This window comes from Ziziphus jujuba, chromosome 4, assembly GCF_031755915.1.
Source record: "Ziziphus jujuba cultivar Dongzao chromosome 4, ASM3175591v1".
In the NCBI taxonomy this organism is placed as follows: Eukaryota; Viridiplantae; Streptophyta; class Magnoliopsida; order Rosales; family Rhamnaceae; genus Ziziphus; species Ziziphus jujuba.
In genome coordinates, this window is record NC_083382.1 from 28846230 (window position 1) to 28859735 (window position 13506).

A 13506-nucleotide genomic window follows, 5' to 3' on the forward strand; every position below is an offset into this window, starting at 1 on the left:
CCCTATTACCTAGTTTGGGTATATTGTTGTATCCTGTCGATACACAATGTGCTCGAATGAAATGGTATTTGTGTGTTGGGGAATTGCAAATGGTTAGGTAAATCTCTACTACCTAGACTGAGTTTATGGCATGCAAAGTGCTCAGTTGAAATGGTATCATATTTTGGGAGATTTACTGAGAGAATCTCTACTGCCTAGTCTAGTATATTATTATACCCTATCGGTATGTTATATATATTTAGATGAAATGGTATTATGGTTCGGGAGATTCTATAGCAAGTGAGTTTAGATTATATATGATGATGATTATGCAGTCCAAGTGAGAATTCGTTAAATAAATAAATAATTTGTGAACTTAGCATAATCAATTACTCACTTACAGGGCCTATTTATATCATTAATGGGATTGGCTTATTTTGTTATTTGTAGTAGAGCCTTTGGTCACACACTCTCTATAAGATTCTAGTTGGCCCATTGGATTGGAAGACCAACCATTTTTATAAGTCCATTGACTTATCCATATTTTTTTATTATTATTATATTATTAAATTATTATTATTTTGGTATGTGTTAAAATTAATGGATAAGTCTGACTTACAGAAACTATAAAAGGTCTAGGACAAGCAAATAGATATCATACGGTATTTTTGAGATTAGAGTTTTCAGATATCTGAAAGTAATTTGAGAGTAATGTGTCCATAGGCACTACTTTACGTTGTTTTTCTGTTTTGCAGGATTAAAGATTTAATTTATTAATGGCTATATTTGGAAATTAGTAATTTGATGCTTTAATAGAATTTATTATGTATATTTTATATCCGTAAATTCTAACATTTATTGCGTATTAGTCTAATCACTTTAATAAAGCTCTTTCATATATTTTTCTGGTGTTATATGTGTAAGCACATAGTGGCAAGTGCTGATGTAAATGAAAACTAAGCTTACATATGGTTTACTTTTGGTCTCTGTTTCTCTCTCTATATATGCACACATATAGAAGTACTACAATCAACAAATATAAATACCGTGTGATGTAATATGATGTAATCCATTTGAAACAGAGAGTGGTGGTCGGAATTAATCAAAAATAGAAAGAAAGAAAAGAAAAAAAAAATATTTGATGGAATGGAAGAGCAAGAAGAAATAAGAGAGGAAGTATAAATTATTGGTAATCCCGATGCCAGCTCCAAGGCATATGAAGCCGATGGTACGTACAGTTTTCCAAGCGCCCAGCTAGTTTCAAAGTGCAAGCTGAGGATGGTCTCAAAGTCAAAGTCACACCGGTTGCTGCCTTCATTGACCCGGAGCTTATGCTGATGATGATGCAACCCTCGACTATATTAATTAATTAATTACAGCCAGACGGTGGATTCCAAATGAATGGCAAAATTAAGGTTGACGTTTGTTAACAGTTAATTTGGTCAACAATTCCATCAAAGAAGCTACAATTCGGATAAGGAATTAATAAAAGACGACCAAGCTGAGACAAGCTATATAGAATCCCAATTAATAATAATATTATCAGACTCATTATCTGTAGACTGTAGTTTGTATATATGCATAATTGGCTGAATGAAAAAGAATTAAGGCTGCTGGGTGGATATATTATTATTATTATATGGCAATAACCCTATTTACGGGCCAAGCATGCCAAGGGGGAGGAAGTCGCCCTGCTTTGCTCCCACTTGGACTCAAACTCGAACATTTATAAACATTATATATACAAATCGAGTTCGGAAGCTCCGTTCCAATGATGGCAATACCAAAATCGACTATTAATGCTAAAAGCTTAATTAATTAATTATTTATTTATTTATGATTATTCTTAAATCTGATAAAAGAAATTCCAAATAAAATTAGGGATTTTTGAGGGATATAGAGAGATAAGACTCCTTGTCTGATTTGAGGGATGAAATGGAGCTCTTTTTATTTTGTTTGATAGAGATTTCCTGACACTGATTAATTAGTCGATTGGGATGTGCATTTGTAGGTGTGTGGAATTAATTAAGGTCAATCGAGGTAAGAGTGAGTACTTCATGGTATATAATATTTAAGATGAGGAAGGCCGACCGGGATTTCAACAAAGCGGTCCTTGATCAGATCGTTTGAGAAGTTAGGGTGGGGATCCAGCAGACGGAGACGAATAATCAAAATTAATAAATGCAAACAACTGGATCACGAACGTTGGCTATCCTTTCCTAATTGTCAAGCGGTTGTCTACTTCCGAGTCCGACAACAATATCAATGACTTTTGTCACTAAGTCAACTTGCTTTTCTTACCTACTTAATTACATTATACACGATAGCTAATCGATTTATCTTTTTTCTTTTGTTTGCAAGTTTATTTAATTTGATTTCTACTTACTTCTCGGTTTCTTTTTTCTTCTTTAATCTTTTTGGTTTTTAAAATTCCCATTGCATTTTAATAAAAGACTCTGATTTTATATACAATTCGCTATCAAAATAAAAAACAGCTGGAGAAAATTAAGCCAAAGCAAGCTATATAGGACAAAATCCTGAAGTGGTTCATCGTTAATATTTCTTTATTGAAATACTTTGAAATCAATAAATTACGTAGCACCCTGCATAGTGTGGCAAGAGGAGATATTATACACGTGCAAGGAGACGTTGCTCAACTTGATTAGTCATGAACAGACAGAACTGTGTGCGAAAGTCGATCGGGACCAATTTCCAATGTTACGTATATGATCTATATAGGGAAAAAAAAAAAAAAAAAATCTCGTTAACTACATTTAGTCGGAACTACATTGCTCCTATATATATATATATATGGAAAAAGTCAATATAATTCAACTACATTGATCGTTAACTACATTTAATCACGTCACGTCGGAACTACATTGCTCCTATATATATATATATATATATAGCATATTTAATTACGTGTTAAGTAATGCAAATGCAATTTAATATTCTCTAATTTGGTCATATTCTACATTGAGCTTTTCAATTTAAAATATTTCACATTAAATATATAAATTACAATTTATTTCATATTTGTTTAATTTCAAATGGATTCGTTAATTTTCTTATCAATCAATTAATCCATTTTTTTCTTATCTTGTTCACAAATTAAAAAATATATATATTTAATTTATACATTTTTTTTAACTTTATGATAATCAATTTTAGAATTGGATTAATGTAAAATAAAATATAAATTGAAGGTTTAATATGAAACGTTTCAAACTTGAAGATCCAATGCACAATCAAAACAAAATACAAACACTAAGATGCAATAATTACCTTTAATTATTATAGAATTTAATTATTATTAGATCTTGATAATATATATGAATTTTAATTGATATGTGGCATGGGGAGCCTAATTTCCATCCTTTCATTAGGATGTTCATGGAAAAACTATTGAGATCTTTTATTATTAACTTTTGAATTGCTTCAACAACTAAAATTTAAGGATTTTTTTGATAGTTTAAACGAGTTAAAAGATAAACCAAAATCCTAATAAGGCAAAATGAACGTTATTGGGACTCATTTAAATCCCATAAATAATTTTACATCTCAACATTTGAAGTAATCTAAAGGTTGAAAAGTGATGTTCTGTTGGGAGAATTTTCCTATATATAAAATAGTATTCAAGCCAAAATATTTTCAACTTTTAGGTTTGATTTTAAATATTAAAGTCTACTTTAAACAAAAAAATTGAAGATATTCTCGCATGAATCATACTATATATATATATATATATATTAGGGTTGTTCATCGGTCAGTTCTGGTTTGTTTTGGTCAGGTTTTTATCGGTGAACAAATTTATTCAGTCAGTTGGTTGATTCGTCGACGAAGTTTTTCAGGCTATGGAAAACCGATTGAAGCCAATCGAGTATCAACAAGTCGGTTTCGATTAGAATCAAAACTCCATAAAATGGCAAGAGAAAGAGTAGAGAAAGAGCAGAGAAAGCTCATACTTCCAGACATATTTTTTCATATTATTGTCATTGGTATATTGATAATGGAGGCAAGCAAAGGAGCTGTAGAGGAATGTTATCTATTTACTGTATATTTTATTTAAAAATTGATTTCTTGCTCTTACATATGGGTTTTTACACGGCCAAGTCAAAGGCCATGTTTAGATATTTATAGATTTAAAATGATATCCGTAGAAGTGGCAAAATATCAAACATACATTAAAAATGATTAACTCTAGTTAAGTTACTCAAACAAACTCACGGTAACTTAGTTGCAATCAACTTTCAGCATCTATGAAACTTTTTCTATCTTGATAAAATGAGCAAGAAGCCGAAACAGATGATACCCAACTCACCATTGTAGCCTTGTAATAAAAAACCAATGAATACTGGAAGCTCCTTTACTATCTATGAGCATGCGAAATTCCCTCTCTTTCTCTCTCTTCTCTCTCTTTCTCTCTCTCTTTGCTCACCTCCCTGTATGAGCTGGCAATATTCTTGCTCATTTCTCTTTTATCATGCTATTCTCTCTCTCATTCTTGCTTTGTCTCTCGTGCTTTGTCTCTCTCTAAGCTTGAAGAAGTGCCAAATTTCAAGAAAAAAATTCAATTTATTTTGTTTATAATAATATATATAAAAATATGAAAATATGGTAGAAGAATCGGTCGGTTACGATGACCGACAGTTATGGGATTCGAGGAATCAGAGCCAACCACTTTCTCTTTATCGGTGGTGGTTAACCGACCTATTAGTCATCGGTCACCGAAAAATTTTGGTCGGTGTAGGTCGGTCATAAATTTTCTCAATCCTTCAGGTTTTATGCACACCCCTAATTATATATCTTGTAATTAATTAATTAAGAAGAGATGATACACGCTACCATATTTTGATGGTTTCTAATAGTTGATAACCAATTTTGAGAATATATAATCAATGTCGGCTTAAGGGTAAGACAAAGGAGGTTCGGCCGAAGGCCCCACAATGAAAAGAGGCCCTTACAAAATTTTTCCTTATTAATGATATGTATTTTTTACCCCAAAAAAAAAAAATTGTTAGGTTAAATATAGTAGTTTTGTTTTTATCTTTTTGTAAATATAGGGACATATTAATATTTCTCTAACTTCTAATTTAGAATCAATCAAACATTTAAATAGATAATTATCTATAATTAACTTTTCAAAAAAGGTGTCAACTTTTAATTTTTTTAATTTAATTTCTCTCATATTCTAAATATTATAAATGTTCACTAATTTCATTTCATCAAAATTATTCTTTCTTGTAAACATTCTCCCATTTTTTATTATATTACAATATTTATATGAACTAGGGATGTGACAATAATTGTCATTCTAACATTTTAGCTAACAATTTTTCTTGTCATTTAAACAAAAAAAAATTAAAAAAGACCAAACAAGATAAATTTTCAATACTTACTAATTTTTTTTTTTTTATTACTCAATATTTTATTGTTGCCTTAGGCCCCCAAATTGGTTGAGCCGGTCCTGTATATAATAAAGGGACATATGGCAATAGCCGTATGAGACATATTAATTGCTTCTTCTAATTCAAATTTACGGTGATCATCATTAAATGAGCTGTATTTAATTGATAATTCACTTATATTTATATTTGAAAAGTCATAAATTTGAAACATCTATATAAATATGGAAATTTTTTTAAAATGAAGATGATAATTATATATACTTATTCATCATATTATAACATATGTATATATATATATATATATATATACATATTAATCATATATAAATATAGATAACAAGCATTGGTTTAGTCTCTCCCACAAGCATTATTTATGTGCAAATTTATATGGTGTAATATATGTATATTTTATCCCAAATTAGTGTCCAATGTGGAGGGAGTCTCCGATGTATATAAAGGCAGGCTTGCCTGGTGAGTAATGGCACAAGGCCTTTAAATAAGGTTCTTTTGTATATTTCAAATGTTTTATGTTTTTCTAAGAAATATTTATAGCAGTTTAAAAAATTGAAAAAGTAAATTATCTAATAAAAATAATAATAGGTTATTTTAGACTTTTCTTATTGACTAGCAATTAATATTTTTAAAATATATTTTAATTTTCCAAGAAAACTTGCAACCATAATTTCTGCTTTCAATAAAGCTACAATGTGATATGGTAAACATTTATTTCTTAAATATAGACATAACACAGATATTCTTTTCCTTCTAATTTCTTATTATTTAAATGAATTAACATTGACAATGGTATCCGTTAAAGAAAATGCCAGAACAACTTAATTATATAAATTTAATTACAAATTTTGCATTTAAAAAATGCTAAAAAAGTTAATTTTAAGTGAATTTTTGGAAATGTTTTAGTAATATTACATAATTATGAACAATTTTTTTAATAATAGTTATTCATTTTATTCAATGAATTTATTATTTATTTTAAATATTTATTAAAAAAAAAAACAGTTAAATAAGGGCCCCCAAAAACCTCAGGGCAGCCACGAGTATATATATATATATATATGTATGTATATAGATGTAACCACCAGAACGAAAGAAAGAAAGGAGAGAAGTCGATGGATGGGTGCAGGTAGGTAGATAGCTAAGTATAAGGGTAGGGATGGAAAACAAAACAGACTACAGAGGGCATGTATTAGCCATTCCATATCCAAGTCAAGGCCACATAAACCCTCTGCTCCAATTCTGCAAGCACTTATCCTCAAAGGGCCCGAAAATCACCCTTGCCACCACCGTCTTCATCTCCAAAACCTTCAAACCAAACTTATCAACCGCCTCCGTTCAACTAGACACCATCTCGGATGGCTTCGACGATGGCGGCTTTGCTCATGCTGAGGGCGTCGCTGACTACTTAACAAAACTAGAAGCTGCCGGCTCCAAAACCCTGGCTGAGCTGATCTTAATGCACAAGGAATCAGCAGATGATGACCCCATCGATTGCATAGTGTACGACTCCTTCTTGCCTTGGGCTTTGGATGTGGCCAAAGAGTTTGGGATACCCTCAGCTGCCTTCTTCACCCAAGCTTGCACCGTCAATTACATCTATTACTGTGTTCACCATGGCCTGCTCAACCTCCCAATTCCTTATCATTCCTTCCCACTCTCTATTCCAGGCCTGCACTTTCTTGACATTCGGGACATGCCCTCCTTCATAAGCGTGGAGGGCTCTATCCCGCTTACTTTGAGATGGTGTTGAACCAATTTTCTAATGCACACAAAGCCGATTTCATGCTTTTCACCGCTGTCTCAGACCTTGAGGAAGAGGTAATTAATTCGCTAAATTACATTTGAGTCCGTTTGGCAGAGTGTTATTTTAATTTTTTAAAGTTTTATTTAATAATTAAAAGTTATTTTGTTAAAACATAGGATCTTAAATAAGAGTCACTAAATATTTATCAATAAAAAAATAATTTTTTATCTGTTTTAGATAAATTTAAATTTTAAATTTTTCTAAAAAAAAATTTTTAAAAAAAGAAAAAATACTATGAATTTTTAATGTATTTTTTATTTACAATTAAATATTCATTAATTTTTTAATTTTTTTTTAAAAATTACTATATAAAATTTTACAGATAAAAATTTTATTTCTATCAACTATATTAAAATTTATTTACTCATTAATTATTATTATCTATATATAACTGTTATTATGGACAAAATTAAGTATTACATAATAGATAAAAGTTATCTATCGTTTTAAAATTTATGCGATTTGAAAATTATGAATAAATATTTCCACTAAATAATGGATAATTTTTCTCACAGTAGCATTATAACGAGTGTGTCCCTCCAATCCAATATAAATGTAACTATTCGAAATAATTGGTACGATTATGTAATGAGTAATCAATTAATCAATATACACTACAGTTAATTAGTTAATTAATTAACATGAGCAGGTGGTGGAATGTATGTCAAAAGTATGTCTGTCCATGCTGACAATCGGGCCAACCATCCCCTCTGCCTATTTGAATAATGAGCATATGAGGATCAAATTCAAAGATGATGATAAAGAGTACGGGTTTAATCTGTTCGAATCTGAAGCATCGGGTGTTTGCATGGAGTGGCTCAACAAAAAGCCGCTAGTGTAACAGCCTAATCCACCCGCATAAGATATTGTCCGCTTTGGGCCCAGCCGGCACAGTTTTAAAAGGCCTCTTAGTGGTTAGGGGTCCAACCCCTTCAGCTGCCACTCCCATTGGCTCGGGCCTCCCAGGCCCAACCGAGATATTATCCGCTTTGGAAGCTAGGTGGTGAGCCCAATCCTATCCCTCACGGTTTTACGTTCCCTCATGGGAAGGCTTCTCAAGGGAAATGTATCCACACCCACTTATAAGGCATGCTTCGGTCCCATTTCCAACCGATGTGGGATCTCACAATCCTCCCCCCTTGGGGCCCAGCATCCGTGCTGGTACGCCAATCCGGGTACTGGCTCTGATACCAACTGTAACAGCTCAGTCCACCCGCATAAGATATTGTCCGCTTTAGAAGTTAGGTGCTGAGCTCAATCCTACCCCTCACGGTTTTACGTTCCCTCATGGGAAGGTCTCTCAAGGGAAAGGTATCAACGCCCACTTAAGGCATGCTTCGTTTCCCTTTCCAACCGATGTGGGATCTCACAATCCTCCCCCCTTGGGGCCCAGCATCCTCGCTGGCACACCGATCCGGGTACTGGGTCTGATACCAATTGTAATAGCCTAGTCCACCTATATAAGGTATTGTCCGCTTTGGAAGCTAGGTGGTGAGCTCAATACTACCCCTCACAATTTTACGTTCCCTCATGGGAAGGCCTCTCAAGGGAAAGGTATCCACACCCACTTATAAGGCATGTTTCGTTCCCCTTTCCAACCGATGTGGGATCTCACAGCCAGGCTCTATTGTGTATGTGTCGTTTGGAAGCCAAGTATTAAAATTTTCTCAGAATTTGTTTCAGAAACACAACATACTAAATATATATACCAAAGTATTTATTTGTTTCAGAAACACAACATACTAAATTAAATTAATATGCAAATAGATATCTTGGAATTTGAAATAAAGAACATTTTCACAATTTTCCAATTAATTTCATAGATCATAACATAACCTAACCTAAGGAACAGGAACAACACAACTCAGCTTTTGAAATAGCTAAATATATATATATATATATTATATAGTCACTCACCGTCCTTCCTGGGTCTCGATGACAGAGAACACGAACTCAGACACAGACATCAAATTACCTGCACTAATCGAACTCCCCCCACCAACACCACTAGTATCTGTTGAAGTCCCAATACTCCACCCTTGATCCGACTTGCTTTTGCTTGAATCACTGAACAACTCACTCACACGTTCCTCATATGGGCTCGCCTGCACCTGATTGTGAGATCCCACATCGGTTGGAAAGGGGAACGAAACGCTCCATATAAGTGGGTGTGGATACCTTTTCCTTGCGAAGCCTTTTAAAACCTTGAGGGCTGGGTTGTAAGAGGATTTCCCAGGCCCAAAGAGGAAAATATCATATACGGGTGGTCTGGGCCGTCACAAATGATATCAGAGCCGGACCCAGATCGGTGTGCCAGCCAGGACACTGGGCCCCAGGGGGGAGGATTGTGAGATCCCACATCGGTTGGAAAGGGGAACAAAACACTCCATATAAGTGGGTGTGGATACCTTTTCCTTGTAAGGCCTTTTAAAACCTTGAGGGCTAGGTTGTAAGAGGATTCCCCAGGCTCAAAGAGGACAATATCATATGCGGGTGTTCTGGGCCGTCACATGATCATCTTCACCATCGATGCACTTCTCAGCAGTCTCTTGTAGCTGTAGCGCAAACTCGAGACCCCCCGCCACATGCTCCATTGAAGGCCGTTTGATTCTTTCATCATCAACACAACTCACTGCGATCTCTACAAATTTTTTCGAACAAACCGGTGCAATCTGCTCCATTAGTTTTGGGTCCATAATCTGATCAACGGCCCCATTTCTATAGCATGTCAGAGCCCAATTTGATAAGCCCACTTGCTCCTTGGGTAGGCTTTGGCCCAATGCAGGCCTGCTACAGAGCACTTCCAGTAGCACCACTCTAAACGAGTACATGTCGGATTTCTCAGTCAGCTGCTGCCTCCGACAATACTCCGGATCTAAGTAACCAAAACAATCATTCACGCCGGTGGAGACGTGGCTGTTTAACGAATCTGTGGGACCCATCCTGCACAACACGAAATCCGAAACCTTGGCCGTCCATTTCTCGTCTAGAAGTAAATTGGTTGATTTCACGTCACGGTGAATGATCATGTGCTTCGCACCCGTGTGGAGGTAATGCAACCCTCGGGCTGAACCAATACAAATCTGGAGGCGTTGCTTCCATGGAAGGGAAGGGTTCTCAGTTTGGTACAGGTGATCACGGAGGGTCCCATAGGCCATGTACTCATAAACAAGTATCATCTCACTTTCATCGTCGCAGTGACCAATCAAAGACACGAGATTAACATGTCGTAGCTTTGAGAGCATCTCAATCTCGGTCTTAAACTCGTGGGCCCTTTGTTTCGACATCGATTTTAGCCATTCGATTGCCACTGTGGTAGTCTGATCATCAATGTATCCTCTATACACGTTACCAAATCCTCCAAGTCCAATGATACGTTGATGATCAAAGTTGCTACTAGCCACTCTGATCTCGACTAGAGAAAAGCGACAACAAATATCGGATGGCAGTGAGGTTACCTTTGACTTGTTAGTGGGACCATCTATTTTCTTCTTAGTTTCATGAGGAACCATATCACTGAAAGAGCGAGTAGGAAACTAGTAACCACCACTCCAGCCGTGATAACAGCTTTAATCGGCCATGAACCTTTATTGTTTTTCTTTTCTGGTAACCATGGTTTTGGATCTGTGTTAACTATTGGTGCTTCAGGATTTGGCCCAGCTAGACTACCATCGGATTTGTTCAACTTGAATATTTCCATGCCGTTCAAAATTGCATTGGCGTACTTTGGTTTGTTTTGTTGTAAATAATGTATGAACATATATACGTAGATACATGTGGAAATATTAATATAAAATAAATAAAATTACATAAAATAATTAAAATAATTAGAACCTGTATTTCTTTAGTAGATCTGATTTCTAGAAATCTAACCGAGGTCTGTATGTTACCACAGTCTCTTTAAGACGATATTCGCCCCACCAGTGCAAATGTTTTCTGACGGTTGTCTCCCAGGATACAACGACTGTAAAATATTTCAGATTCAGCATCTTTGAAGCTTTTCTCATCGAACTATTAGTGTACCTTTACTTTACCACTGTATCAAAATCACTGTGATTTTCTCTCTATTTTTGTAACAGCCCAGACCATCCGCATCCGATATTGTCCTCTTTGGGCCTGAGGAATCCTCTTACAACCCAGCCCTCAACGTTTTGTCAAAACGCGTCGTACGGGAAAGGTATCCACACCCATTTATATTGCATGCTTCGTTTCCCTTTCCAACCGATGTGGGACTTCACAATCCACCCTTCTGGGGCCCAGCATCCTTGCTGGCACACCGATCCAGGTACTGGCTCTGATACCATCTGTAACAGCCCAGTCCACCCGCATACGATATTGTCCGCTTTGGGCCCAGCCCGCACGGTTTTGTCAAAACGCGTCGTAAGGGAAATGTATCCACACCTTCTTTTAAGGCATGCTTCGTTCCCCTTTCCAACTGATGTGAGATCTCACAATCCTCCCCCTTTGGGGCCTAGCGTCCTCACTGGCACATCGATCTGGGTACTAGCTCTGATACCATCTATAACAGCCCAGACCACCCGCATCCAATATTGTCCTCTTTGGGCCTGGGGAATCCTCTTACAACCCAGCCCTCAAGGTTTTGTCAAAACGCATCATACAAAAAAGGTATCTACACCCACTCCCACATCGGTTGGAAAGAGAAATGAAGCATGCCTTAAAAGAGGGTGTGGATACCTTTCCTGTGCGATGCGTTTTGACAAAACCGTGCGGGCTAGGCCCAAAGCGGCAATATCGCATGCGGGTAGACTGGGCTGTTACAGTTTTTTACGTAAAGAACTGCAGAAAATTTTTTCTGTGTTTTCTAAAACTGAAATACGTTGAAAAGAACGTTAAAAGAACGTGTCCTCTTCCACCACTTATCCCAGAGTTTTTATTTCCTTAAAACTCTCAACCTCTACTTACAAAAAATATTTAAATTAGCTATTAAAATAAAACACCATTTTTCCGTCAACCATAGGTGACAAAAACCAAAAATAAAGGCCCAAAAGCCCATTTACAAATTATTCAAATTTTTGGCCCAAAATACAACAATCCCCCACATGAATGATTTGATTTCTAAAACAAACATGACTCTAGTAGTAAAGATCTGTAGTTGGAACCTGCATAGGATATGTAGATGTTACTATTTGAACATTCCTTTGTGAGACTATATCTTCTTTACTGACTTATGGTAGATGCGATATCTTTGAACCATTTCGTCCCTTGTGTAAATGACAACATAGCCCACACATGATTTCTTCCTGGTACACTTCAGTTCTCACTGTTGTATTCATTTTGGTCCTGAACACCTCCCTGGTTCTGCAAGAGTTTCTAAAAAATTGCGCCCTCAACAATTTTCCTTAGAAGCGGCCACTCTTCTCTCTCACATAGGTGATTTCTAATTCCAACGTAATCAGCATGACGATGCATAGATTACCAAAACACACCTGTAGTGTCAGGACCCGTCCAAAATTCCTCACTGGAACCCTAGACAAGCCCTGATCCCAGGGAAATCCTACCGGACCCTCCAATGGAAAATCCGGCAGAACCTCCCCAATAAACACTCTCCAATAAACATAAAATTTCCTGCATATAAAACACACTCCAATAAATACCACCTTATTCCTTCCACCTTACTACAATTTAATTCCACAAATTTGCAACACTCCAAAATAATAATATGGAATCAACATATGATTCAATAAATATGTGTCCAATCAGTATACAGAGCATTATACAAACAATTATGAAATTAATACAATATCATATAAAGAAGTAATACGAGATGGAGAGGAAAAAGGAAGGAAATGCTTCTTGGACTGTCGGCAATGAACTGAGACGTCGAGTTCGCCCCGGACGATCAACGTCTCCCAATCTTTGTACCTAGGGGAACAGAATTAGAAATATGAGATGCTAATCATCTTAGTGAGTGACCCTATCTACTGTACAATTATAATAGTAACGATAATTATAGCACATTTGATTAATTAAGAATAAATAAGTAAATAAATAATAATTAATTGAAAATAATATTTTCTCTCAAAACCCTCACCATTCACTCCGTTGGAAAGGTTCCCCTTTTAAAACATTTTACAAAACCTGTTATTTGTATGCCCTGTACCAAGGAAAACAATTAATCAATAGTTTTCTACTAAAATACGATAATTCAAGAATCCAAATTTATAATAAAATAAATTGAAATAAAAATAACTTATAATAATTACTAAATAATTAATGCATGTCATAACAATTAATACCGAAATATTAATAAAACTCACATTAAAACAATTCATGAAA

General features: G+C 35.3%; 1 protein-coding gene, 1 long non-coding RNA gene and 1 pseudogene across 2 annotated transcripts in view; 1 reads left to right on the forward strand and 2 right to left on the reverse strand.

The window, feature by feature from the left end:
- The window catches only part of LOC132803461 (uncharacterized), a 466094-nt gene that overhangs the window by 159864 nt on the left and 292724 nt on the right, over nt 1–13506 (reverse strand). The gene's annotated exons all lie outside the window — the stretch shown is intronic.
- On the forward strand, nt 6504–7259 carry LOC107416426 (UDP-glycosyltransferase 74F2-like; annotated as a pseudogene).
- Nucleotides 9693–10721, reverse strand: LOC107416427 (receptor-like protein kinase FERONIA). Its single transcript, XM_060816415.1, has one exon. It carries the CDS (start codon nt 10719–10721, stop codon nt 9693–9695), a length of 1029 nt encoding a protein of 342 aa, XP_060672398.1.